At 33.8% G+C, this 27394-nt stretch overlaps 2 protein-coding genes across 3 annotated transcripts; both read right to left on the reverse strand.

Annotated features, from left to right (window-relative positions):
* Positions 1-269: 269 nt before the first annotated feature.
* On the reverse strand, positions 270-23832 carry LOC135832694 (sodium/potassium-transporting ATPase subunit beta-1-like). Of its 2 annotated transcripts, XM_065346102.1 has the most exons (9): positions 23427-23832; positions 11784-11924; positions 11570-11686; positions 7220-7386; positions 7055-7150; positions 6382-6559; positions 2899-3014; positions 1750-1840; positions 270-1685 (listed from the first exon to the last, which is right to left on the reverse strand). In XM_065346102.1, the coding sequence occupies exons 1-9, from the start codon at positions 23578-23580 to the stop codon at positions 1669-1671; spliced, it is 1077 nt and encodes a 358-aa protein (XP_065202174.1). In that variant the 5' UTR covers positions 23581-23832; the 3' UTR covers positions 270-1668. The 2 variants fall into 2 exon arrangements, with proteins under 2 accessions (XP_065202174.1, XP_065202185.1); XM_065346113.1 differs by lacking the exon at positions 2899-3014.
* A 1544-nt stretch (positions 23833-25376) lies between these two features.
* Positions 25377-26647, reverse strand: LOC135836229 (uncharacterized). Its single transcript, XM_065350933.1, has 2 exons — positions 26413-26647; positions 25377-25663 (listed from the first exon to the last, which is right to left on the reverse strand). Exons 1-2 carry the CDS (start codon positions 26645-26647, stop codon positions 25377-25379), a joined length of 522 nt encoding a protein of 173 aa, XP_065207005.1.
* Positions 26648-27394: the final 747 nt, after the last annotated feature.

Below are 27394 nucleotides of genomic sequence, written 5' to 3' on the forward strand. Positions count from 1 at the left end.
TTTTTTTGAAAAATAAAAATTATGTCGTGAAAAAAATGAAGAAAAAACTGAAAATACCAAAGCAATGAAAACCAACTTTTTGTATCATTAAAAGTTCAAGAATGATATTGTTTTAAGTTCCGAATCAATATAGGTTTGTGTCGTGCTGGTAGCTAGAATTTAAAAAAAAAAAATCCAATTCCTTAAAATTGCAGCTTTTATCAGGATCGAATCTGTATTAAAATTTCATTCAACAAGATCAATAAAAATAAATAATAAAAAAATTCAACTACAGGTTTGCACTTTGTTTATTTTTATCACAAAAAGCTCGTACATTTGACTAGGTTCACAATGTTTTTGTGGTATGTATAAGTACAATTTTTGTTTTAAAACGAAAAGCCATCCTTATGCGTATAAGATTTATTGTTCGAAACTCATCCAAATAAATTCGCCGAATTACACAGGTAAATTATTAAGTATAGGAGGTAATACCTATATAAAGCTACGTTATGTTAATTTCTAAATTTATTCATAAATTTGATAAAATTTACTTACAAATTTTACATTGCGTAGGTGAATAAATTATACTCAGCTACAAAATGAAAAAAAAATCAAAAAAGCGATTCTAAAAATTGTCAATTGTTATTTTGGCTTATAAAGTGGTGAAATTTTTGAATTCGAGCAAATCATATTTTGTCGAATTCAAATCGCCATCGGCCTTACATTATTTTTCAGCAATTGTTACAAAATCATCAATTGACTGAGTCGTCGCATTATTAAAATGATCGACTCGACTTGGGCAGTTTTTTCTTTTCAAAAACAAGCTCAGCGGTGTTCTACAAGTAGACGAATTATATCAAAATTCCTCCGTAGTAAAAATAAATGCAGTACGTTTATCTTTATAGATTTTACAAATCACAATACAACATGAAAAAGTCAATAAAATTAAACCTGGTAACGATCAATGCGGGCAAATTAGATGGAGAAATATTATATCGAGTATTAAGTGGTGATTTTCCAGTCAGAATGATGCTGAATGTTGGTATTTGAGTATAGGTACAAAATGACATTTAGATTTTTGAATGTTTATTTTTTGTTTTGGTGATTTCCCTGAGTTCAATTTGTGCATTTTTGGTTCAAAAATCAACGATGATGTGATTCTTTTTCGTGCAATTTTTGGTAGGAAATGATTGACGAGATCGTTAAGGTTGTTTTAATCTGCAAAAACTTTAAAATAGAACTTTTTTTTTTTTTTTTTTAATAATAATTATTCTTAGATTATTATTGAGAACAATTAGCTATTAGCTCTCAATAAGAATAAAATTCAAATTTCCAACCCAAATATTCAAATAAATTCAACAAATCGAACGTTTATTCTTCAAATACCAACTTTCATCTTTCCAGCTGGAAAAAAAGCACGCCACGAACTTACCAATTTGCCCTTATCAATAGTTACGCTAATTTTAGGAACGATTTTTCTTATCATAGGCACGTCCGTCGTATATTTATAGACGAAAGTTCGGTTTTCTATAATTGAAAAAATAAGGTAGATAGGTAATCTGAAAGCGAGTACTACTTTTAAAAGTCTATGCACTTTAAAATCCGATGTTGAAAAACCATTAATCGATACTCTCCCGATATTGGCGTTTAACGCGTACGTAGTACTTCATATTCTTTTGGAAGCTCAGCTCAGATGGAAATTCGCGCTGTTAATAATAAAATTAAAAAACATGAAAAACCCTAATCAAATTGATTAAAATATCGAAATACCTTCTTGCATATCGTATTTTTGATTTGCATTACGACCTTGAGTATTTCCCGCCATTGTAGTATTTTTGCCAGTAGTCAAAGTCAAATTGCCCTGCATCATTTGCAAAAGTAGGTATATAAGTAAGTGTATGTAGCTATGAAAACATAACTCGATGAATAAAAACTGCGTTAATGATGAAAAAAAAAAACAAAAAACCAAAACTCTAAAAACATTAGTGACTGTAAGAAAACAAAAACAAAATGTATTATACATTTGCGAATAATAAAAGTTAAAAATAATGCGATTAAAACTTACAAAATGAGAAACTAAAAAAAAAAAAAAAAAAAAAATTCTAATGATGAAAACACACGCAATTTACACAATATGAAAAATCGCGATAAAAATATCTAAAATATAAAAAAAATGTCGTAAATCTAAAACATGAAAAAAAACAGTATCCTAAATCTACTGACTGCGGGAGCCAAAAAAACAAACACATATCTACAATAGATCACAACTTACAAACTGTTTTTAGTTTTTTTTTTTTTTTTTTTTTTTCTGCAATTTTTCGCAACAACTAAATAGGTATAAGGGTAAAATTAATGAAAAACCAATTTCACAAACGTTCAACGTGTTTTACGTGTAATGGAAATTACACATTAACGAGACAAAACAATGAAGAAAAAAAAGGGTAGGTACTCGAGAAGAAATCATAATTAGTTCGAAACAAACAAGCTAAAAAAAGCGTAACACATAAGCTTTCATTTTATGTAGTATGTACAACAAACAATGATGTTGGATTGGTATTATTTTTATAGCCATCGATATAAACGTATCACGACAAGAATCACACTTCTTTTTTTTTTCTTTTTTTTTTTGCAATAAGCAGTCCAAGTAGGTAGAGAGAGTGTATAATTGACGTGATTTTGTTGGACGAATACGTTCTATGATGGCGATAATAATAACGAGATATTATGATATGACCAACGATTATAGTATGAATATGTAATTGGGTAGGTATGTGTAAGAGATAAATAGGTAGGTACTGGAATGTTGGATATATTTTCAAACATGATGAAATGATAGGTATCAAAATACCCGATACTTTGCGCGAAAAAATAGTTACAAATGAAAAAAATTAACTGGTAGTATTAAAAAAGGGGTCGTACTCCTCTGTCGTCTATTTGCAGTTCGAAGTGTACTGATCCATCTCTGACTTGACTAGTGGATTTGTGGCGTATATTCTTTGCCCAAGCTTTGCATTCTACATTGATAATTACATTACCTGTAATTGAAATAAGAATGCATTTAGCGAACACGTAGGGTTCCATCTTGGGTTTTTTGGAGAGGAGGGGCATTGTAGCCTATCTTCGAGTTGATAATTTTGCCTAATGAATTAGAATTTGATATCGAAGAGAAAACGTTGTGGATTCGGAATCAGTGATTGAAATTCGAAAAGATCTAAATTGAATTTTCAAGGAAAAGTATAGTTTTTTAAAAATCCCGAATACAGAGGTTGATTAAAAAGAAACACGTTCTTATTTTCATATTTTTCGAAATTTATTTTTTCAAAAACGAATGCCTGGGGCAACAAGAGGGGCATGAGGATCGTATCCAAAAAATAATTGGGTTCGCACTAACTGCCCTCACCCCTCGAAAACTTGACAAAGGACGCATCCTATGTTATGATTGGGTCCTTTGAGTCTCTTTTAATAGACAATGAGCCAGTGAGCCTCCATTTTAAAGAAAGATGGTGTCAAAAGGGTTTAGGTTGGATTCTAAAAATATGCAAGCCAATTTAAACTGAAACCTTCAAATCAAAATCACTAACAATCAATATTATGTCACTTCATTTTGAAATTTTTTGGAACCTCGATCAAAATTGGGAGTCTTTGAGCCCCCTATGAAAGATTGAGATACAATTTTTAAAAGCTGTTCGTCAAAATTTGAAATTTATCGAGAAATTCCAAGCTTTGAAGACAGGTTCCATGAGTCTAGTTGAAATTACGGTTAGAAAAAATCTGTTTGAGGGGTTCACAAGCAAATGAAAATAAAACTCTAAAATTTGAAAAGCTTGAATTTGAATTTTCAAGATAAAGGCTAAATTTTTCATGATGAGAACAGAAGACGAAACTAACCATTTTGATAATTTGAAAAATGCTAGTAAAGACCCTTTTTTATCTTATTTTGCAGCAAATTAATTTTCAAAGTGGAATCTCAATTCATCATTCGAGGAGACCAGAGTTTCCAATTTTCACTAAAATTCTAAAAAAAAAATAAAAATAAAGTGACACATCGATTTTTGAAAGTGCTGGGCTTGAACATAGGTTTATTTTTCGATTTGACTCATTCGATCAACCCCCACCTTTTTCATAATTGCATTGATTTCTCCAATATATTTTAACTGATTTTTTTTTCAAAGTGATACCTAGATATACTTTAGGTAGGGGAAAGGGGGAGGAGTCACATCGAGAAATAATATCAAGAATTTGACATTTTTTCGTCGAAATTATCGTAATATGTTCTTTTCCTACTTCCCTCCTTAGAGACGAAAGTTTAAATTTTCATTACTAAGTTTTGTTTAAAAAATGAACGGATAAAATCCACACTTTTATAATATTTTTATGGCCCACAAAATGTTTAAAACTCGTTTTCGAACTATTGTTCGTTATTTTGGTAGGGGAAGGGGGGGAGGGAAATGAAGATGCACTTTTTTGATATATTTTTTCAAGTTGTTGAAGAAAAGGTTTTCAACAAAAATGCTTACTTATTTTCATGTTGTTTTTTTTTTATTTTTTATTTTAAATTCGAAATTATCGAAAAAGTGCAACTTTTAAGCTCATTGGATTTTTTTTGATACAATTTCAAGTTTAAATCATTTCCCCCACCACCTCTTGAGAGTTGAATGTTTGAACAATGCGAAAATTACGTTTCCAAAACACATTTTCTACTGTTTTTGGCACAAAAGTGATTTCTAAAGACCCATTTGTATTATTTTGAGAACTCCTGAACTTGACAAAAATAATGGACTTTGACCTTATCTAATGATCTAAATGTTTTGAACATAGTCCGAATAATGTGAAGGGTTCACTCAACCCTAGAGTGAATCTTTATTGAGGTCATCGAAGGAGCATCAAAGACCCTATTGAAAAACGATTCAGATATAATTATATTCTAAGCCTTCTCCATTCAATCTTCTAAAGTGATTTTTGACACTGAAAACTGAAAAGCTCTCTAGATTATAGACTGATTAAAAATCGACCGTGGTCAGAAATCTGTCATCATAAAGCCAGAAGCTAGAAACATAAGCTTTTCTCAAATCAAATTTGCATACCTATATCAATTATTTTTCAAACGAACTATTAATTTTTCTAAAAAAAACATTTCTTCACCTAATTCGAACGTTTTGGAGTTGAATTTTTAAAATGCTAGTTCTTAATTTGGTATTTTTTAAAAGAAATATTTTATAGCAATTTCTCCTTTGAAAATTGATGTCGATTTTAGATTTTTGTTTTTATCTTTTATCAGGCATTTGAACTTTCAGTACCTAAATCACTTCTAGAAAAAGGAGGAAATGTAAGAAAATTTTTGCATTTTGATTTTTTTATTGGGTCAAAATGTAAAAAAAAATAGCACCCAGTCAATTTTAGTCAAAAATGGTGATTTTAAAAAATAAAATTAATAAAAATAATTGCCATCAAAATGATAAAAAAAAAGAAAAAACAAACAAATAAAGTCTTAAAAATAAAATCAAAAAATTAATTTTTTTACGTTTTGAATTTTCAAGTTAATTTTGGTTAAAAATGATAATTTGTAGTAAAATTTATCAAGTTGAATTGGTTAAAAAAAAAAAAAAAAATGAAAAATGAAAAAATACCAATCAAAGTCTTAAATACGAGTAAAATCAAAAAATTGACGTTTTGAATTTCAAGTTAATTTTGGTTGAAAAATATATAATTTGAAACAAAATTGCATGATCAAAGCTTTCGTTGGGTAAAAAAAAAGTCCTAAATAAAATCAAAAAATTGATTTTTTTCACGTTTTGAATTTCAAGTTAATTTTAGTTTGAAATGATGATATAAAATTGAATCTATCAAAATTGATTTTAGAAAAGAAATTTTTTTAACGTTTTGAATTCGTTTTGAGTCTTCCTGGCGGTTTCTTGTTGTTTTCATCACCATTCTGTGCCTGTCCTTACATTTTTACCACAGATTAGCGTCATAAAGCACAGAACAGGATATTTTTCTGTGAATAAAAAAATTTATCAAATTGAAAAATAGGTAACCTTACAGAATACCTAGTCAATTGATTGTATTTCAACTCCATTGAAAGGATTCGAGTGCTTTGAAACAAATATTGGAGTAAAACTTACTCATTACAAGTTTTCAATGGACCTTAGACTAATTTTCACCCAATTATGCTGCATTCCACTCGAGAAGAATTTAAATTTCGAATTTTATTTATCTACTCGTAGGTCTAGGTATTCGTATATTTCAATATTGAAATGAATGAAAATGAATTTCAAACGCATGCATGACGATATTTTGCGATACCCAATAAATGAGATGATGAAGGCGAAACTTGGCTTGGTACTTAAATATATCAAGTTACGCGCTGCAAGTCTATAATAGCAAGCATTTATGAAAACTTACGCCTCAGTCCTTCGAATTGTACAGCTACCAACGGACTCATATAATCCGGTACGTGTAAATATGGATAATAGTACGATGGAAATCCTTGTATCGACGGATAGTACGTTATCGGACCGATATTCTCTTTATCATGAGGTGATTGACCTTCGCAACTCACCCATACGTTTTTTCGTTGCTCCTGCGCAAGAATAAGTAGAATCAAGTATTCATTACACAAAAATGGCGAGAGAAAAGCTTATACCTACTTATAAAATGTAATAAGTGATTCATGTACAAAGTTGAAAGTACATAGTATAATTTTTCATTAGGGTAAAAGTAGGTATAGGTACTAATAAGGCTTCTGTAATGTTTAATGTTTTCACGCGATGGTTCATTTTTTTATGTACCGAAATAATATTCAGACCGTATAAGAAACGCCCTTGATTAAATAATAAATGCAATTTTCTACCTACAACCTGCAACCTACGTCTACGTTAACAAAACGTTGTACGGTCCGTATTTTTGACACACTAAACCAATATTCACTTTCCTCGCAGCGGTTAAAGCAGCTATACTGGAGAAGGGAATATTGATTGGCCATATAACAACAACAAGAAGACGCTGTATACAATTTCTGGAGAACTTTATACTTGTACTTATAGCTATAAGGTATACGATATAGAATTTTACAAACCTCAGGTAACAAATCCATTTTATCTTGCAAATTTTGTGGCATGTTTGTCGGCGTATCCAACTTATCTTTGTAATATTCTGGTACCCATCGGTATATCTGCAATATGTTCGAGTTTAATATGCTTATTTAAGATGTGATTTTATATTTAGAAGGTATCGTAATTACCCTATTTAGTTTAATAAACACGCAGGGCTTTCCAATAGCGTATCCGTAGCCGTGAATTTTCGAACATTTTCCAAAAATATCCAGAGGAACTCTGCAGAATTCGTCGTTTTTGAGTTTTGTTCCGTACGTACAGTTGACTGCTTTGGAAGTGTTCTTCATGTATTCGGCTGCGAAAATATAATTATACAGTGATTTGTACGAATTCAGTTAAAATTAATAACTTATTATAACTGTATTTGAGATATGTACATTTTTACAAAAAACATTTGCGAAGCTTAAAAGTATGTACTTTTGACCACCTCCTCAGACCCCTCCTATCCTTCCAAAGTTGATTTATTTTTCGTCATCTGACCCCTAGGAAACGTTTTTGAGTTTTTGGACTTTGAAATGTAAAAACTTGCTTGATTTTTTGACGATTTTAGTTCTGCGCCAGGAGCCAATTTCGTAAACTAACTAAAGAGGAATTTTTAGAAGTTCCCCACAGATCCATAATTACTTAATTCATTTTTATCTGACTAAAGAGCTGTTTTCAAGCCTTTAGATAGATCTTATAATGTAACAGAAATTATAGGTGTTTTTTTATATTGCAGTTCTGCGCCAGGAGTTGACTTTGCGAACAAATCGTGAGGAAAATTTCAACCTGCTAAATTTGAAACTAAAAACAATAAGTAGGTATTTGATTATTTATTTGATGAGGAACATAGCTGCCCCTTTCCCATTGGTATATCTTATTTTTGGTCCAATTCGAGCTTATTTTCTGAATTTGAGTTCTGCGCCAGGAGATGACTGATTGTCTGTGAAACAATTTGATAAAGAACCTTCGAACTCTCTTCTCTTCAAAAAATATAAAATTAATGTTTCCTATTTTTTTATCTAGCAACTAGCAAGGTACCTTATGAAGCCTCAGAGAGTCAACAGATAAGATCTCCTATTGTATTAAATTGGGTATTCGTTCGGAAAAATTGGTTTGGAGGGGATTGTGTGGTGGTGGTGGTGGTGGCGGTGGTGGGAGGGCAGGGGGGGTAATGGTTTACTTCGAAGCATTCCAGCTCTCATGAGTCATTTGTGATTTTGCTGTGCCCTCAAGAAGTCATAGCATAATTGTGTGAGTTTATTGTTATTTTTTGTGGTGATTTAGAATAAAATAACTTGTTCAATAATGATTTAGTTTGGAACTTTTTTTGATTATTTCAAATGGTGGTGTTTTTTTAAAAGAATTTTTTAATGCAGTTTTTGGTTATTTTTAGAATTAATTTTCGTCTAGTGATTTGAAATTTCATTTTTTTAAATTCAGCTCAGAATTTTTTGTGCCAATTTTAAATTGATTTTTTAGCGTTTACTTAATTCTAATGACATTTTTCGAGTTATAACAAATTATTTTTTTGGAACGATTTCAAGTGAATTTTTGTGGTTGTCCAGAACACATTTTTCAATGTTTTTCGTGTTGATTTCAAATCTATATGAATCTATAGTTCTATACATTTTGTAGTGTCGAATTCAATGAATTTTTCTTGAGTGATGAGAAATGATTTTTTGCAGAATGATCTGAAGTGAATTTTTTGTGGTGGTTTGGAATACATTTTTAAAGGAGGAGTCCCGATAAGGCCACTTTTTGGGCCCCGTACAGTTATCGACTCGACCACTCTTAAAATGTTGTAATAAATGTCCCAAATACGAATCCGTGGTTAGTTAACCCGAAATGACCATTTTTTAGGCTCCAGGGGTTCCCAAAGTTGTCAATAAAAAAAATTTAGGAACCACTGAGTATTATTTTCAAAAACTTTTTCAGCGTAAAATACCTGTTTGAACCCGATAAACGTTATACGAGGTGATTTTTCTATTTTCGACCCTCGAGGGCAGAAATTGGGGGGGGGGGGAGTTGATTTTTGGAAAATTTTGGAACCACTATTTTGGACCTACCCCTTTAAGCCCCGCTAAAAAGCTGCTTACCGTTTATTAGTATCTGAAAGACCTCTATCCTACCAAATTTTGAGCTCAATAAAATTTTGCGCCGGTACTCAAAAATCCAATCTACCAATTTTTCGTAATTTCGATGTTTTGGGAACCCCTGGACAATTAGAAACCTGCAATTTGCGCCAAACGTAACGTTTTGAAGTATATATTCAATAATCTAGATGAAAAAGTTGAATAAAGCTCCCTGTATATTCGTAATTTTGAACCCTTTTTTTAGAGCCCCTCACTTTAGGCATCCCTGAAAAAGGCGTTGAAGCATATTTTTTCAAATGAATTGAAGAATTTACATTTGAAACACACCAGCAAGTGCTCGATAATTTTTCATATGAGTTTTCCCGTAACTTTCAAAATTGGGCTATTTTGGGTCAAATTCTGAGATTTTACTACGAAAGAAAAACCTCAGAATTTGACCCAAAAAAGCTCAATTTTGAAAGTTACAGGATAAATGAAATGAAAAATTATCGAACACTTGCTAGGGTATTTCAAATGTAAATTCTTCAAATTATTTGAAAAAATATGTGTAAATGCCTGTTTTAGGGGTGCCTAAAGTAGGGGGCTCCAAAAAAAAGGGTTCAAAATTACGAATATACGGGGAGCTTTATTGAACTTTTTCATCTAGATAATTGAATATATACCTCAAAACGTTACGTTTGGCGCAAATCGCAGGTTTTCATTTTTTCAGGGGTTCCCAAAGTACCGAAATCACAAAAAATTGGTAGATTGGATTTTTGAGTACCAGCGCAAAATTTTATTGAGCTCAAAATTTGGTAGGATGGAGGTCTTTCAGATACTAATGAACTGTAAAAAGCTTTTTAGCGGGGTTCAAAGGGGTAGGTTCAAAATTGTGATTCCAAAATTTTCCAAAAATCAAACCCCCCCCCCCACCAATTTCTGCCCTCGAGGGTCGAGAATAGAAAAATCACCTCGCATAACGTTTATCGGGTTCAAACAGATATTTTACGCGGAAAAAGTTTTTGAAAATAAAATTCAGTGGTTCCTAAAATTCTATTTTTATTCGCTACTTTGGGAACCCTTGGAGTCCAAAAAATGGTCATTTTGGGTTAACTAACCACGGATTCGTATTTGGGACATTTATTACAACATTTTAAGAGTGGTCGAGTCGATAACTGTACGGGGCCCAAAAAGTGGTCTTATCGGGACTCCTCCTTTAGTGTTAAATTCATTGAATTTTTTCCAAGTGATGGCAAATGAATTCTGTTTGGAATGATTTCAAGTAAATTATTCGTGGTGGTTTAAAATACATTAATCGTTCGATATTTCAAATTTATTTTTTTGATGTTGAATTTGTATGAATTTTTTTTGATTGATAGAAATGAATTTATTCGGGATGATTTCAAATGAATTTTGCGTGGCAGTAATACATTTTTCAATGTTATTTGTGGCCAAATTGATTTTTTCAGTGCTACCTAATTCAATGAATTTTTTTGGATTGATTTCAAGTGAATTTTTCATGATTTTTTTTGTGTTGAATTCTAATGAATCGTTTTCTTTTATATGAATTTTTTGTGATAGTTTAAAATACATTTTTCAATGTTTTTTATGGCGATTTCAAATTTGATTTTTCAGTGTTGAATCCATCAAGTGAATTTTTCATGATTTTTGTAATGTTGAATTATTATGATGAACTTTTTTTGTTTTTGTGTTGAATTCAATGAATGTTTTTTGAGTGATGATGATGACAAATTACTTTTTTAGAATTATTTCGAGTAGATTTTTTGTGATTCTTTCAGTATTGAATTCTGATGATTTTTTTTTTCGAATGATCACATGAATTTTTTTGGAATGATTTCAAGTAAATTTTTCGTGTTGATTTTTCAATGATGATTTAATTTTTGAAACTTGTTTTGATTACCTACTTATTTCAAATGATTTTTTTGTTGCAATTTTTAATAAATTTGTTTGGTGATTTTTAATGTAAGTTTTCACCTGGTGATTTAAAATTTCATTTTTTTAAAATTCATCTTAGAATTGAAATCACCACAAACAATTATTGTTTGTGGTGATTTCAAAATTTTTTTAGTGTTGAATTCTAATGAATTTTTTTGACGTATGACGAATGAATTTTTTCGGAATGAAATTTTCAAAATTCACTCCCCTTTCTTCTGCTATAAAATGCATGAAACGAAACCTCAATTTGTGCAGCGAATAGGGTATATCTAGAAAAACCAAGAAAACTGGGGTTTCAATTGAGTAGGTAATCTAGTCAATTTTAAGATTTTTAGGTGAATTTTTAGAAATTTTGCAACCCTACTACGTTGAAAATTGAAAATAGTAAAATCAGTGAGAATATTTTTTTAGCTTGAAAAGATAGGTATTAAACTATTTGAAGAATGTTCTAGAGCTATAGATACTTACCTTTGAAGAAGTCGTCTAGTAATTTAATCCACGTATCGATATTATTTTGGTCAGTATTATTGAACCATATAACAGATGCAGTTTCAGGATCTTCAGTTTGAGGTCTGAAGCCAAGACCTAGATAAAAAAATGTATTATTTAGGTATAAGAAATACTTATATTGATTAATACACTCTACACAGTTCTCACTTTCAAGTTTCAAATCTACACTTACCAGGATTTGATCCCAACAATGATTCATCCAGTTGCCACTTTGGATACGAGTCGTTGAGCGTTGATAAGAGTACTTTCATGCATATGGCGAATAACAGTGCGAGTATCGAGTAAAAAATGGCGTAAAACAATAGTATTCCTCCTGTAACACACAATTTATTTTTTATTTAGTATAGGTCAAGGACGAGAAGAGGAGAACGAGAAAAACACACTATTATTTAAAATTAGAGGAAAAGTTTGCGCTTTGCAACGATGGGCTAGGATATGGGAAGCTGGGAAATTGATGCAATTTATTCGTATAATGCGTTTTGTGCATTTAGGTGGAGATACATATATACGAGTAATACCTATTCGCGACTTGCATGAACGTATAGTAAACTCGATTGCCATTGGTATAGTATTTATCTCAGAAGATATATTACGAGATTCGTCCTTTGTTTGACCCTGCGACCGATAATATGTATCTTTTTACCTACCTGGCTCGGTTCTTTCATTCAAAAAAGGAACAAAATATATCTGTGATTGAATTGAAGAGGCAATTATTTCATATACTTAGGTAGGTAGGTACTGAAACTTTTTCATAACGAAGCCCAAAAAGTTATTCATACTAAGAACATTTTAATCGGTAATTACCTAGGCTTAATATCGAGTAATGTGCTTATAATAATAGTCAATCGTTGAAATTAAATTACAATTGGATTGTGTTAATTCAACTCGATGCACCGAAAAAAATTTCTGCGTCATTCGTGTGTCATCGCAATGTCCTGCCCATTCACCTCTGCATGGGAAAGTCCTTGATCTTTGAAACAGTTACTGAAGCGATTAATAAAATCGATTGACAGATTAACGTTTATAGCTTAGCCAATTTCAAGAGTGTTCGATAATGTGTTATCTGTATTTGATTTTTTTTTTAAATGTAAAAACTCTGTTATCAAGGGTTTACCTACTACTTAAATGATTTTTTTTAAATTAAGCTTTAAAAAATGATTAAAATGGCGATTCTCGATATTTTTGGGAAATTCAACACCCTTCTCCCTCCTTCCTAGTTCGTCAGGAAATTCGCATTTCTCCTACTAAAGTACCTATTTATTTGAATTTTTTAATTGAAAAAATTCTCGAATTAGATAGACAAATTTTTATAATTTTGAAAAATGCATCTCTCACTTCATGTAATAGGTAGGTACCTACTTATGATCAGTGAGACAGTGAAACTTGGAATATCAACATGATTAAAGGGAAATGAAATACTTCAACCAACGTCTCACTCGTTTTATCATCCAATACTGGGAAAATACGCCCATTTGGATGCCTACTCGCTAAAATGAAGGAAGTGTATAGCTTTATGAAACACCCTACATTATATGATACGATCAAGTTCTACATTTATGATGGTGTTCTCTCGTAAATGGAACTAAATGGTTCGATATCGTGGAACATTTCGATACATAAGGATGTATTTTCCTAACGAGTAGATCTCTTTAGGGAGATATTAGGTACGACTTCGTATGATGATGAGAAAAGAAGACGCGTTAAATTGTGTTGCAGCCTATCGAATTTATGATTTATATGGTGTTGTATTGTCTAAAATTTGCTCCCTCGTTCAACTTCGATATCGTCTCGATGATGATACTTACGATTAACCTATTTTTTTTTTATAGTGCATATGATGGAAATACGAGTAATGACCTACGGCCACCATCCTCCAGTGAGAGGAGGGGTGGTCTGATCGATTTTCTAGCTAAGTGAGGTACGAGTTTCAATTGGCAGACATTTTTCGAGTAGATAGCGACTAAAAATGAAAATATTTCACATTTAAAACATCCTCCATGCCAAATTCCAAGTGTCGAATTTTATTTTTAAAATCGTGATCTTTTTTTGAGGTTTTGAAGGCTCTCGACAACCTTGGAAATTGTATCTAATTAATCGAATTCGAATCAATAATATTTGTAGCAGCTCGTTTCAAGTCGTTCTAGAGTCTTCAGCGAATTTTTAGAATTTCCCACATTTAAAAAAACTGTTTAAAAAAATGCCCTAATGAAATCCAACGTTAACGAGCTCAAAGATCAAATTTTGATGTTTTTCATAAATAATTTTTGAATTTTCATTTTTTAATCAAAACGTTATTTTTGTGAAGAATTTTTTCATTTCTATTTCTTCCAAAATAAATGCATCTATCCTTCGCCAATTCAATTCCGAGGCACCTGCTACGAGTTCCTTCGACAAAATGAACAACACAAATTCCTCGATCATCGAAACCTCACCCAACCTATCTCGTAAATCGAAATTTTTCAGTCTTCTGCACTTATTGGCACCGGCATTTTGGTTCGATAAAAATACGCGACGCGTCGTAAATCTATTTTTAGCCTCGAATTCTGAATTTCTCCTCGTGAATCGAGTCTGGTATACGAATTCATGAAACGTTAACGTACGTACACTGAGCTATAGTGATGAGGCAGTGGAAAAAGGGTATGCGTAGTATAATGTACCAGGCTATAAACAAAATTAAAAATTTATTATCACGAATTTTTGGCACGCGAGAAAGCGTGCCACGATTTTACGTTAGGTATACTGTACCTTTCTCGAACCGAGACGTGGATATAGCCGATAACGATTGGATTGGTGGCGCGCTTTTAGCTTTCGGGACACCTAATGGCGTGAAAAACTATGTTGACTTATTTCGCGTAGTAGGAATAAATATGTACCTAGGGCTCGTTTTTAATCGGCAATTAGTAAAATGAATACCTACATTAAGGTAATTATTGAAACTACGCAACGTGTAATCGACTGTAGAATACTGGGTGATGTATTGTCATGTACTTTATTTGTTATACTATGCCATGTGGTTAATGACCTTGATACGTATATGTAAACGTATATAGCATGTGCCATATCTACAGCTGACGATTCAGGCGCGGACTGAGGTGTATTGTAAGCTTAGATAATGATCAGGGTTTGGCCCTGAGAGCATGTTTCAGGGTCAATTTTATGGATTTTGAGAAGGGCTTTTGGGATCTTGGAGTAATCTGACAGATAAAATCTCAGCTTTTGTACAACTTTGAACAGAAAATGTTCAAAATGTAATAAGCACCTACCTACTTACCATAGGATTAATCTAGATGTCGTACATCATTGTCGAATTTTGACGGAATCTTACAAAATTCAAAGGAAAAAAAAGGATTGGAAAAGATTTACTGCACGATCAAATCATGACCTTTTTCTCCTTCTTTCTGAGAAAGGCGTAAAGTTTAAAAAACTTTAATTTTCTCAAATTTAATTTTCCCTATCAAAATTTTTCTAACCGAATTTCAATTTTGTGCTATTCAAGTACCTACAGCGTGTTTTTTTTTTTTGAAAACTGGAGAAACCGAATACGCCGAAGGCTTCTGAATTGAAACCGTCGCCAATCGACTCGGAAGGTCGAAACTAGGGTATATTGAACCAAATTTCAGCATTCGGTGTAAATTCTCAGAAATTTTGATTTTTTGTGAAATTTTGGCTCCTTAAATTTTCAAAAATTCACCCAAAGTCAAAAAATGAAATTTTGGCTAGTGGTATATTCTTATGCTAAAAAGTCAAATTGCGACTGTTTTTGAGCCAAGTGCTCCTGTAGACACACAATGCGATATCTCCCCTCCAGGACCCTCAAAAAACGCCCATTAAGTACCTACATACTCGTACTTTTTTGAAAATCTGTTTTTTCTCAACATTTTGTGGAATTTGAAAATTGGTCAAAAATTTACTTTTGGACTTGCAACTTTTGTAATTTTGTGTCTAATGTGGTTGATAGAGGGTGCTCAATAAGCACTGGCCAAAGTTATATGTTCTAAAGCATAATTTTTGGCCCCTCCAAGACAGTTTGAAATTTCTGGAGAAAATCAAAACATCTCTGGAGGTTCCAGAAGGGTCCAAAAGTAAGTAGCAGTTGTTCATGTGGGGAGTGTAATAAAGAATTATTCACTTTGCTCAAAAAAATCTATCACCACACCCTGGGGCACCATGACCATTACAGAGTTATGTAATCCTGCAGGTAAGCATGCCATTGCTCCCTGTCTTATGCGCTCTTCACATATTTGGCAACGCTGCAATCCGACAGCTGCGCAAATGGAGTCAGTCCACTGGGTCAACACGCATCCGCATGCTCGTCAGGCCCATTCTACTATGCACTCTGCCTTGCGCAAATATAGTCTCCATGGCATCTGCTCTTGTGGCCCATTCATAGTATGTACTTGGATAGCGGGCCAAGGACCATTGCAGATACAAGTAGTTGTTTGGTCATCCCAATTTCTCTCAGTATGAAGACATGATAGTTCTTTTCGTTGTCCAAGGGACTCTCAGCAGCCACCTCCAGCAACACACTTCCATAGCATCAACCTGTCTCTGACCCCCTTCATGAATGGCCCAAGTATCTGAAGCATACAGGAATACTGGGAAGATCAGCACGTGTTCACTGGTTACATTTTAAGGATCCTGCGCATTGCTGAATCACTCCATATTTGTTTCAAATGAGTCATTGCAATTCTGGTAAACTGACAATGATGACACTGGTGTATCTCAGCTTCACAGGAGAATTGCTTCACAACTTCAATTCCATCAACTTCCTAGATTTCTGGTGAGTTGTTGATTGGCCTGCTAATCATCATCATCATCATCTTTGTTTTTGTCCTGTTGATCAGTAGACCACATCTTGTACCAACTTCCTCCAGACAATTGATCAGCGCAGACATGTACTCTACACTTGAGGCAACCAAAGTTGTGTCATCAGCATGTTGTTGTTGGAGATCCATTGGCTACTTATCAGGACACCTCGTCGCCATTTATCAGCTCCTTCTGACTTCTGAGTCATTCTATGATCTTTTGCAGTGTTAGATGCAGTGTTGGCGTCCCGTAACAGTAACTGTAACGAAAAACGAAAATAACGAAATTTTTTTCGTTACAGGTAACGGAACTGTAACGAAAACGTTATTTTGATCATGTGATGTTGTGTAACTGAAACGTAAAGTAACGATATTTTTCTTGATGTAACGTAACGAAAAACGAAAAAATTCTGTTACCTTTTTTGTTATTTTTTTAGTTACAATATTTTCAAGTTGAGTCAAAAAATGAGATTTTTTACCTTCCAAGCTTGACTTTTTCAAAAATTCCCTTTTTAATAAACGTAATTGTATCATGATTATATCTGTAACGAAAAAATGTAACGGTATTTTTTTCGTGACACTGGTATTTAAACCTTTTGGTTCCGTTATTTTAGCCATTTCTGTTACAATTTTTCGTTACAAATGCATTTTTCTTTGAAAATATCATCAATTCTACGTTGAAAAAACGTTTCTGTAACGAAAAAATTGTAACGGAAATAACGAAAATAACGTAACGAAAAAGTTCAAGTACCGGTGTAACGAAAAATACCGTTACAGCATTTTTTTCGTTACAAGTACTGTAACGAAAAAACGTAACGAAAAAAATGCTAATTTTGTAACGTAACGAAATAACGGAACGAAAAAAAATATCGTTACGCACAACACTGGTTAGATGGGGAGATAATACCCAACCTTAGCAAACTCCTGTTTTTGGCTGAATTTTCCTGATGTTGTCGTGTTGGCCCAGATATTAGCTGATCCTTTCTCATACAGTTGTTTCAGCAGGATCCGTCATAACTTCTGCCATTGAACACAACACAATCAAATGCACTGCAGGAACATTATATACTCTCAAGCTTTCTCAATGAGCATTTTGAGGTTGAGGATTTGCTCTTTTGTGTCTCTTCCTTTGATAAATCCTGCCTGTACTGGAGGGCAGGGCTTCAAACCCGTACCTGTAGGGGAGAGGGAGGATGTTTTGGACACTTTTCTTTGATTTGAAATCGCAAGCGATAGGAAACACCTAGAAAAGTGGGGTTGGTCTCATTTGAAAGAGGATCTCAATGCGCACATTTTGACTTATTAGAACAATTTTTAAGTTGCAAACTGAACAAACCATTGGACTTTGAAAAAACACCATTTTGGGTGGATGTGTTGGACAGCAGTGTGATGTTTTGGACACGATAGGTGGATGTTTTGGTCATGCTGAGAAGAGACATTTTTTTGAATGTATTTTTGGAAATCCCAAATTTCAATTCATTAGAAATCAATTGTCAGTATCTGTCCACAATTTCACACAATTTCAGTAGACTCAGATTGTTTTCAATATTAGTGAGGCAATGTTGAAGAGTCGTCTTTTTTGTGCCATAGTTTTCAGCCAGTGCTGGCCTGCTTGAATCAACATATTTTCTGGAGGCAACTTTAAATTGTTCTTGATTAGCATTTATCATTCCAGACTCAGAAGTGTATAGCAATTGTGCGTTGTCTACCGGTTTACATATTGCTATCCGGTTTTTTGTCCGTGCTTTCCTTCAACGGTGAGGCCATTAAAGCTAAACCTCAGAGGGGCATATGTGATAGTGCATATGGCCAACCTGGTGTCAACGTACAATTAGGGTCTACTACTCGTGGTAACACTGCGTCCGTCCTCATAAGCGGAGCTCCGTCCGAGCTACGCGACAGGGAACATTGCCAGTTCGTTCTTATAGCTAGGAGAGACACCAACGTGTAGCTCCGAGCTTGTTCTCCCTGATCAAGAGGACAAAGGACAGCTCGTCATCCGCTTACGGTTTAATTACCATTCGTCTTATATCTTAAATGAGTTAATTTACCCGTTCGCGGGAGTGTTGTTAATATACCCCATCGAGGGAGTTTGGTTAATATTTAAAGTACCCCATCGTGGGAGTAATTTGTGTAAATATACCCTTTAAGGGAGTTTTCTTGTTAATTACCGTTAATAAATACCTCTTGAGTAACCAAACCGTGTTTATTAACGTCATATTGCAATATTCTATTACATTTGTACTGTGCATCCTGAGCTAATCCGAGCATAACAGGTAAGTCCACATAGTGGTAAAAATATACTGTCTAAGTGGTATTTCCTGACTTCACCCCCCAGTAGGTAAGTTAAATCCATCTACGCCAGCGCAGCATCTCTGTAATATTATATTACAAAGTCTTTCCTGGATTTGTCGGATAAAACTGAGACATTCTTACACCCAAACATAGGTAACAAATTAACAAGAATTTATCGCAGTGTCCAAAACATCCCCACTATGTCATTTCTACTTAAACTGGCTGTGGGAAAAAAGTATCAGCTTTTCACAAAAAGGTGATTAGTGATTATGGACGAGAAGGAATCAGAGATTTCATTTTACTTGGGCTCTTGACGAAATTCCTCATGGTTATTTTTCAGGAGCTCAAAACGTGAGACAAAATTTTTTTCCAAAAACAGCACTTCAAAACAAAAGCTGAAATATTTTCATCACACGAGTTGGTATCTGGTAAATGTTATCAAATATCAGTTGTGGTACTTACAACATTGCAGTATTGCACCATAATAGTGAAAACCTCATCAAAAAAAATCAAACCAACTCGTCAAACCAGCAACTGTCCAAAACATCCTCCCTCTCCCCTACCTGTACCTGAATACCTGAACAAAAATCCATAAATTTCTGTACCCGTACCCGTACCCGTACAGTACCCAAAAAAATTTAACAAGGAATACCTACCTGTACCCCATAAAACCATTTTGAACCCAAATACCTGATAGATCGCGTACTTTTTTTTAGGCATTTCACCAAAATTGTATCCAAAATGGCAAAAAATGAAAATGAAATACCCCTACACATACCTGTACCCATGCCCGAGAAATTTTGGAATACCCTACCCGATCCTCTGAAAACATTCGGGTATGAAGCCCTGTTGGAGGGATTTGAGACTGCATGAGTGGATACAAACAATCATAGATAATCTTCAGAAGCTCCTTGCTTGCATGTAAGATCAGTGATATGGTGCAATAATGCTCACAGTTTTCTGGTGAGCGTTTTTTGTTCAAAGTGATGTAGTAAGTTAACTGTGTCCAATCATCTGTCCATTCTCCAGTTTGCCCCACATTGAGAGTGCTACTGTGCTAGTTCAAAATGTTCCCCCGTACTTTCAATAAGCAACATTATAGGTTTTTTTTTTACAATAAAATGAAAACTGAAGAAAGCTGATGGGTCAGTCCCAATGGGAAAATCCCCCTCTCCCCCTACGATAATTCCAGTAAAAAGCAAGAAAAGTAACCATCCCACGCGTCTAAATGCGTGTTAAAATATCAGATTGTTGAAATAGCTGAGTGCTCTATATTTAAGCAAAGTAAGTATATCATCTTGCGTTATTTTCTACCAATGCAAACATTGTTACGTAAACTGAAAAGAAGCGAAACGCGATCTCGACGCGTATAAAAGTAATGTGTCGACATTTTCGCAAGGGGTTCTCTATAGGTGCCCTTTTAGTCGAACAAAAGCCCGTCGTCGACACGTGGTTGGTGGATCTGGATACACTCGAGTGATATTGTTTATATTACCGGAATGACATGTTGGTCAGGTTTACAGACGCCCAGCGCTGGCGTTCAGTATTCATTTTCATTTTCACCTCTCCCTCGTTCACCTTTTCAGGCAGCTTCGTATAGTACATTATTCTACTCGTATTTCAAAAATGATACGTTTTTTTAGGGCTATCCATGTGCGTAAACAAGTTATAGGGTGAATTAGGTACTACTTTTTAGCTACCTATTTATTTCTCTAACAACTGTATAGCTTTCAATTTCGCATGAATCGTTTTTTAGAAAAATATACATACGAATACGAATACCCGACGAGTCGAAGCTTCATCTGTGGAAAAACTAGGCAACATGTTGGTTGACGCTAAAATCAATAGTCCCCTTTTGCAACGTGATGAATATTTTTCACTTGTATTTTATCTGAAGCTGAAGCTCGCTTTACGAGCAGGAAAGGCAACAACGCTCAATGTGAATGGAATTCCATTTTTTACGGTTTTTAGTATGGTGGTGAGCGAAAGAGCGAATAATAAAAATTTAAGTTTCGAAGCACCTATGTAAGTTAGTTCCAGGCAAATTGCCAATGTTGTACTGAGTACGTAATAATGAAGGGTATGATTCACGTTTATTTACGATTTACGTACAAGGTATAACTACATACATATGTCTTAGACTCGAGTACTTCTGCATGCTTTCTGAATAAAATTGTCGCGAATCGGAGCAAAAATTAATTAAATACATCCTGCGTAATATCATCATTATATTCGTGTATGGCAACGAATTTGACGCTATCAAAAATTCGGAAGGAAGTTGAAAAAATTATCAATATTGGAATTTTCCATAACATTTACGTAGGTACCTATCTAAATGATTCATCAGCGGAATGCAGCAGAGCGATTATTCATTACATATTATTTTATCATTTAGGGAATCATCAAAAATCCCCAGTTAATTTTTGTGAAGGAAAACAAAAAAAAGAGTCAATTTTAAAGTAAAAAAGTACCTACTAAACAATTTTATATTTTTATGAAAAAATGAAGAAATTTCAATTTTATTGGGTACCTATATGATTTCAATTCCGCTGATGAATGAAGGGCCATGAGTGGTATGCGAATTCATGGCCAATTAGATCAGTCGCCTTTTTAAAGTAAAATTGAAGAATAACGAAAACTTATCTAAAAACTTTTTTTTTAAAATGGAAAATGACCTCACTTTGGGGAGTTACTGTATCAATGATTCAATGACGTAGCCAAGGGAGGTAGAGTGGACAATTAACCCTTCTCCTTGGATGTGAAAATTAAAGAATTATATGTAGATATACTAAAATACCCATTTGAGGTCTTCTAAACCGTTTATTTCTTCAGATAAATTTTAATCATATCAAGAGTTTTAATGAGGTTAGATCTGTGCAGACGTGGTCGGATTCTATAGAAAAACCTGATAAGATCTGATCAAATCTGAATAGATCTGATCAGACATGTTTGATCACACTTCATCAGACTCTTTTATCACTTTTGATCAGACTAGTTTGATCACATCTTATTGCACTTGTTTAATCTCATCTGATCAAACTAGTTCAATCATACTATACTTAGGTAGGTATCTGATCAGATCCGGACATTTCCTGGATCTAATTTGAACCGACCCAATATGATTATCTACTATTCTGGTGGGGTTGGATCTGTTCAGAATAGATCAGATTCAATAAGGAAAAACTTGATTAGGATCAGGTCAAATCGATCAGACTTGTTTGATCAGATCTGATCGGATCCGAACGCTTTCCTAATCTAATTTGAACCGATCAGATCTATAATTATATTATATAGTTATGATGGAATTGGATCTGTTTACACTTAATCAGATTCAACAGAAAAACCTGATAGAATCTCATCAGACATGTTTGATCGCATTTGATCGGGACCGATATTGCTCGGATCTAAGTTGATCCAGATCAGATTTAATCGGATTATAGCTTTACTCAGATTAGATCTGTTCAGACTCTATCAGATTCAATGAAGAAACTGATTAGATCTGAAAAACAAATTTTTAAGTCATATGAATATTTATCGATTGGCAAAATTGATATTTTTCCACTATTATCAATCGACAAATTTGCTTGGTGATTTATTTTCTGTATCAAGTAAAGTATCATTTTTTTGACTTTTCCATTCATTTCAATTGCATAACTCCACTTGATCAAATCTGGAATTTTTTCCAAAAAAAAAAATGAAATTTAGCCTCTAAAATGTTGTCTGTCATTTTATTTGTTCGAATGCTTTTTCTACTTTTTAAGAAATCAATTTCAATTGCTCATCTCAATTTGATCAACTTTTGATTTTTTTCCTCCAAGGAAATGAGCTAAATTTGAATTTTCAAAAATTGGCCAAAAATCAAAAAGCGAAATTCAATCTAAAATTTAGTCTGGTGGTGTATTTTTGGGATATTTTTTTGACCTTTTCAGTTTTCTGTTCCATGTATTAGAAAAATTTATCATTCGGAATAGGTGTCTGTTTTGGACAGTATATTTAGGTACCTACCTATCTATGTTACCATCAAAGCGTATTGTTGTGACCGGTATTAAAATAGAAACTTTCTCAACATGCAAATGACAGAATATTGTTTGAATTTGAATAAAAATGAATTATGTATGTATCTGAAGGGAGGCACATTGGAGTAGGTATAGTTATATTTTCTCCTATTTCAATCCATAGGAGATCAATAATTTCGCGTGTAATAAAATCTCGAATAACATTTTAATTATTTATAATGTTTCGAGATGTCCCACGGTTAGTGACAGTTCTTTGTTCTTTTGCACGAACCTTGAAAAAAAATATCATTTTTCGGGGGAGGGGAATCAAGTTGAAAATTTTCCATAAATTTGCCTCGTTCCAATTCGTCAAAGTACCCAGAGAGTTATTTTTTTCGATCCAACCGAACAATAACGTTACATAATTCTAATTAAATTTGACCAATTGTCGAGTCAAAGTGACCCAAACATTCCGGTACAGGTAAATAAAATTAGTAAACTTTTTGAAACCTAAATAATCTAAATAAAGCAAAACGATTGAATGTCTGTAACATTTCATGAGAGTTTATCACTCTTTTTATTTCGAATTTTTGAGAAAAACTTCTCAAGTATGTAGTACATACATCTACGAATTCACAACACTCTTACATAGACACAAAGCTTGCAATCCTATATAGGTAGTCAAACGCCGGAATAAAGAATTCGATTCGATATACTAACCCCAGCTTTTGGCAGTACGTCCCATAAACGCATGGGTTTGTGGATCATAGATGAAATTAAGTATCTTCTGAGTCGTCGTCCGATTATCAATCTTTTTCGCATATTCCCACTCGTATCCGGTCCCATTAACATCTTCCTTGGACTTATTCGTCATTTTGTGGTCACTTTATTCTCTCAGTAAGTAGGTAAAAATAACTTTTCAACACCACATAAACACGCACCACACCACACAGCACAGCACGACCGATTTAATATAGACAATCGCACACACACGCGATCCGATATTCCAGCCTTTCGATCCCGATATACTTCTAGGGATCACTCCACTGAAAAAAAATTGGCCGACGAAGCCAACAGAAACCGCGTCGAATCACCTCTGTACGACTACGGACCACCGAAGCTAAATCGCCAAAGTTGTCAGGTATTTTTAACCCGCTTCTCAAACACATGCGTCGAATCGTTCGTCGACTCGATGCGATTCTTTTGAATCTTTACAACACACGCGTCCTCAAAATATTCAATACCTTGACCCATATATATATATCAACTTGAGCCATACATTTTAAGTGCATTTGTTCGGTTTCGTGGCTGAAATTTTCCATATTCGAAGGGTGTGGGGTGAAAAAAATAATTAGAGGTGGATTCTTTTTAATGTCATGTTCCAAGGATTTCATTTCACGTAGGTATAGTATAATGTGTCGCAGAAGCAGTCTCAGCTCAGTTTTCAAATCAATTATTATTCGTAGTTCACTTTGAAATGGTTCTTTTTTTGGTAGGTACCTACCTACCTACCTATGTTTTCTTTCTTCTCTAAGCCACAGGGTTGGAAGGACTTTGTGGCTGAAAATATGACTACATATGTCGAAAAATCATGTCACAATCTTGGGCTAAAAATACCTACTTTAAAAGTGCCTAGGAGAAGTTTAATGAAAATTTTTGATTTTCTGCTGAAATTTTAACTCACTTTGATACATTGTGTGGCACTTTTTTCCGTAAAATCTTGGAAATCATGGTTCATTTTTGGGTTCAAAAATTTCTCAAAAGTAACCATAAAACATTTTTGTTGAAATAACTGAATTTCTTGAAAAATATAATCCTATTTTGATTGGTCGCGTGATACTTTTTTCAAAAAACTTCAGAAACCACGACTCAATTTTAACCTAAAATTCTTCAGAAAACCTCAAAAAATATTTTCTTCGCGATATTTGAATTTTTCGCGAAATTTTATTATACTTTGATAGGTCGCATGACGTATTTTCAGAAATTCCAAAAATTATGACTCAAATTTTGGGTTTGAAATTTCCCAAAAATTGCAAAAAAAAATATTTCTGCCAGAATATTTGAATTTTTTGCGAAATTCAGCCCATTTTGACAGGTCACGTGGTAATTTTTCAAAAATTCTGAAAATCGTGGTCTAATTTTTGGACTGAATTTTTCAAAAATGTTCAGATAACATTTTCGTCGAAATACAAGTACATACTTGAATTACTCGCGAAATTTCAACCCATTTTGACAGGTCGCATGACACCGTTTCAAAAATTCCAAAAATTAGTACCTATCTAATTTTGTGATCAAAGCTTTTTGGCTAGAATGCAGTCTAAAAAATACCTGAAAAAATGTCCACAAATTAGTTTCCATGTTCCCTACACGCCACTGTTTCAAAATATTTAGACAAGTGGTCGAAGAATAGGAATTTTTAACGTAGGAATCGCCATTTTCTTGAATGTGGCGGGAGGGGGAGGGGAAGACAAATAATTTTCGCGCTAAAAATGGTTTCTTGGTCCCCTAAGAATACGTTTGGATTTGTAATCAAAATCTTAGCCGAGGGTCGATTCATCACTGTTTCAATTCTCGAGTAGGTACCCTTTGATGGGAGGGAGGTTCAGCTGGGGTGAAGGGGTATAGCAAAAACATATTTTTGCTAAGTGAGCTGAACTCATGTTCTAGTAGTCAGGGATTTGCTCCCTCCGAATTTCCATCCATACACTCTTCTCTGCACCTGCAGAACAGCTTGGGATCAAGAGGTTTCATCAAGAAAACAGCTGTTTGATTCTTAGACTCCTCTCTCTTGACAATCAGTCTACCTTTCTCTACCAAATCTTTCGTCATGTGATAACTGATATCAACATGTTTCAGTCTACCAGTTTTCTTAGATTTAGCCAGATACTCAGCAGGAAGATTATCTTCATGAACAACGGTATCTTTCTCTCTCTTCCAACTGATGGTGTCTCCCAAGGCTGCATACCGATAAACATAAACGGTATTGGTACCAGGTATTGGTATTTAGCATACAGTTCCCAAAATGGTATTGGTATTTTGGTATTCTCCAATACAGATATCGAATATTGGTATTTTGGTATTGGTATTGTACCAATATAATACCGAATAAAAAGTGTGTTTTTAGGCCAAAATTAACAAAGTTTTTCCAATTTTTTTAGAAATTACACTCTTTTTATATTCAAACACCTCAATTTGCAAGTTTAAGGTTCATCATTATCACATACAAGCTTTTCAATATGAGTAATTTATTAGTTATTTTATTTATAATTTTGTAATCAATATCAAAAAATTCAAAATACCACAAAATTTCAATACCAAAATATACCATTGAAAATTATTTCGGTATTGGTATTTTGGTATTAATACCATTTCAAAAACTTTATTGGTATTTTGTAAATTGGTACTCCATCTGTCTGCTAATCGGTATTGGTAAAACGGTATTCATAAATTTTTTCAAAATTTGCCGGTATTGCCGGTATTGGTATTTTGGTACTTATATCGGTATGCAGCCCTGGACTGTCTCCAAACACCTTGACAATATAGCCCATAGTGGACTTACAGTCTACTTTGTCTGATGCAAAACTTGCATCCACAAAGCATTCCACTTCCTCTCCTTCCTTCCAATTCTTTCCAGTGTAAGTTATACCTAAGTGCGTGGTTATAGTGGAGCGCAGCTACGCGCTGCTACGCTACGCTCCACTATAACCACGCACTAACTTAGCACTGCCTCGGAGATAATCGATGACTCTTTTCATCAATCTCCAATCCTTCAACTTTGGATTCTCCTGATTCCTACTCAGTTGATTGACTGCATAGGCAATATCTGGTCTTGTTGCATTTGCTACAAAACCCAGACCACCTACTACGCTTCGGAAATGAAGCTTCTCATATCCAGCCACATCTGCCTTGGTAATCGGCTTCTTGGACTCTGGATACACCATTGGAGTTGGTGCAATTTTCCTTTTACCCACACTGAACTTCCTCACTAATTCATTGATATAATTTGTCTGATCAATTTTCTAAAGCTCTTTAATACAAGTATGGAAATAGATTATGCTCTTAAGAAAGTCGTAGCATTTTACGTAAGTTTTATGTACTGCGCATGCATCAAATCAGCTGTTCACATACAATGTTGCACCTCATTGGTTGCTCCACCGCGTGATGACACCAACCTGCCATGCGCAGTATGTAACACATATGTAAAATGCTATGACTTTCTTAAGAGCATGTTCTATTTCCATACTTTGTATTAAAGAGCTTTAGAATTTTCAAGAGTGTAAACGTAAAACAGTGTTGCCACTTTAGACAAATATTAAGTCATCAAAATTGATTTTTTCAAAAAAAGCTGTTTTTATCTGTCCCCCTCCAGTTTTTCCAATTTTTGACCTCGGCTCACCAGAAATTCTTTTCTAAAAAAAAAAAAATATTTTGGGAGGATCATAAACATGAGATGTGCTTTTTTATCATCATAGGTACCTGAAAAAATAAACAAAGTTAAAAAACACCATTTCAGGAGAAATTATGGGTGGAGGGGGGGTGTGGATTTTTTGAGGGAAGACTCTCATAGGTAGGTACATAGGTATGCTAAAAAATTGTAAAAATTGTAGGTTCACATGGGACTGAGAAAAAATTGTTATCTCTATTTCACAACAAACGGGATATCTTGGAAATTTGGGTGGGAGGGGGTC

Source organism: Planococcus citri, chromosome 1, assembly GCF_950023065.1.
Source record: "Planococcus citri chromosome 1, ihPlaCitr1.1, whole genome shotgun sequence".
Taxonomy (NCBI): Eukaryota; Metazoa; Arthropoda; class Insecta; order Hemiptera; family Pseudococcidae; genus Planococcus; species Planococcus citri.

Bases quoted from the DNA above. Each gene is read 5' to 3' on its own strand.
- LOC135832694 (XM_065346102.1), bottom strand. From the start codon at position 23,580: ATGACGAATAAGTCCAAGGAAGATGTTAATGGGACCGGATACGAGTGG. The intron at 11,925-23,426 runs GTTAGTATATCG...TGTGTGTTACAG, and splicing joins ACGTACTGCCAAAAGCTGGG to GAGGAATACTATTGTTTTAC. The intron at 6,560-7,054 runs GTTTGTAAAATT...ATTCTTGCGCAG, and splicing joins AAATGGATTTGTTACCTGAG to GAGCAACGAAAAAACGTATG.
- LOC135836229 (XM_065350933.1), bottom strand. From the start codon at position 26,647: ATGGTGTATCCAGAGTCCAAGAAGCCGATTACCAAGGCAGATGTGGCT. The intron at 25,664-26,412 runs GTTATAGTGGAG...ATCGGTATGCAG, and splicing joins CAGTGCTAAGTTAGTGCGTG to CCTTGGGAGACACCATCAGT.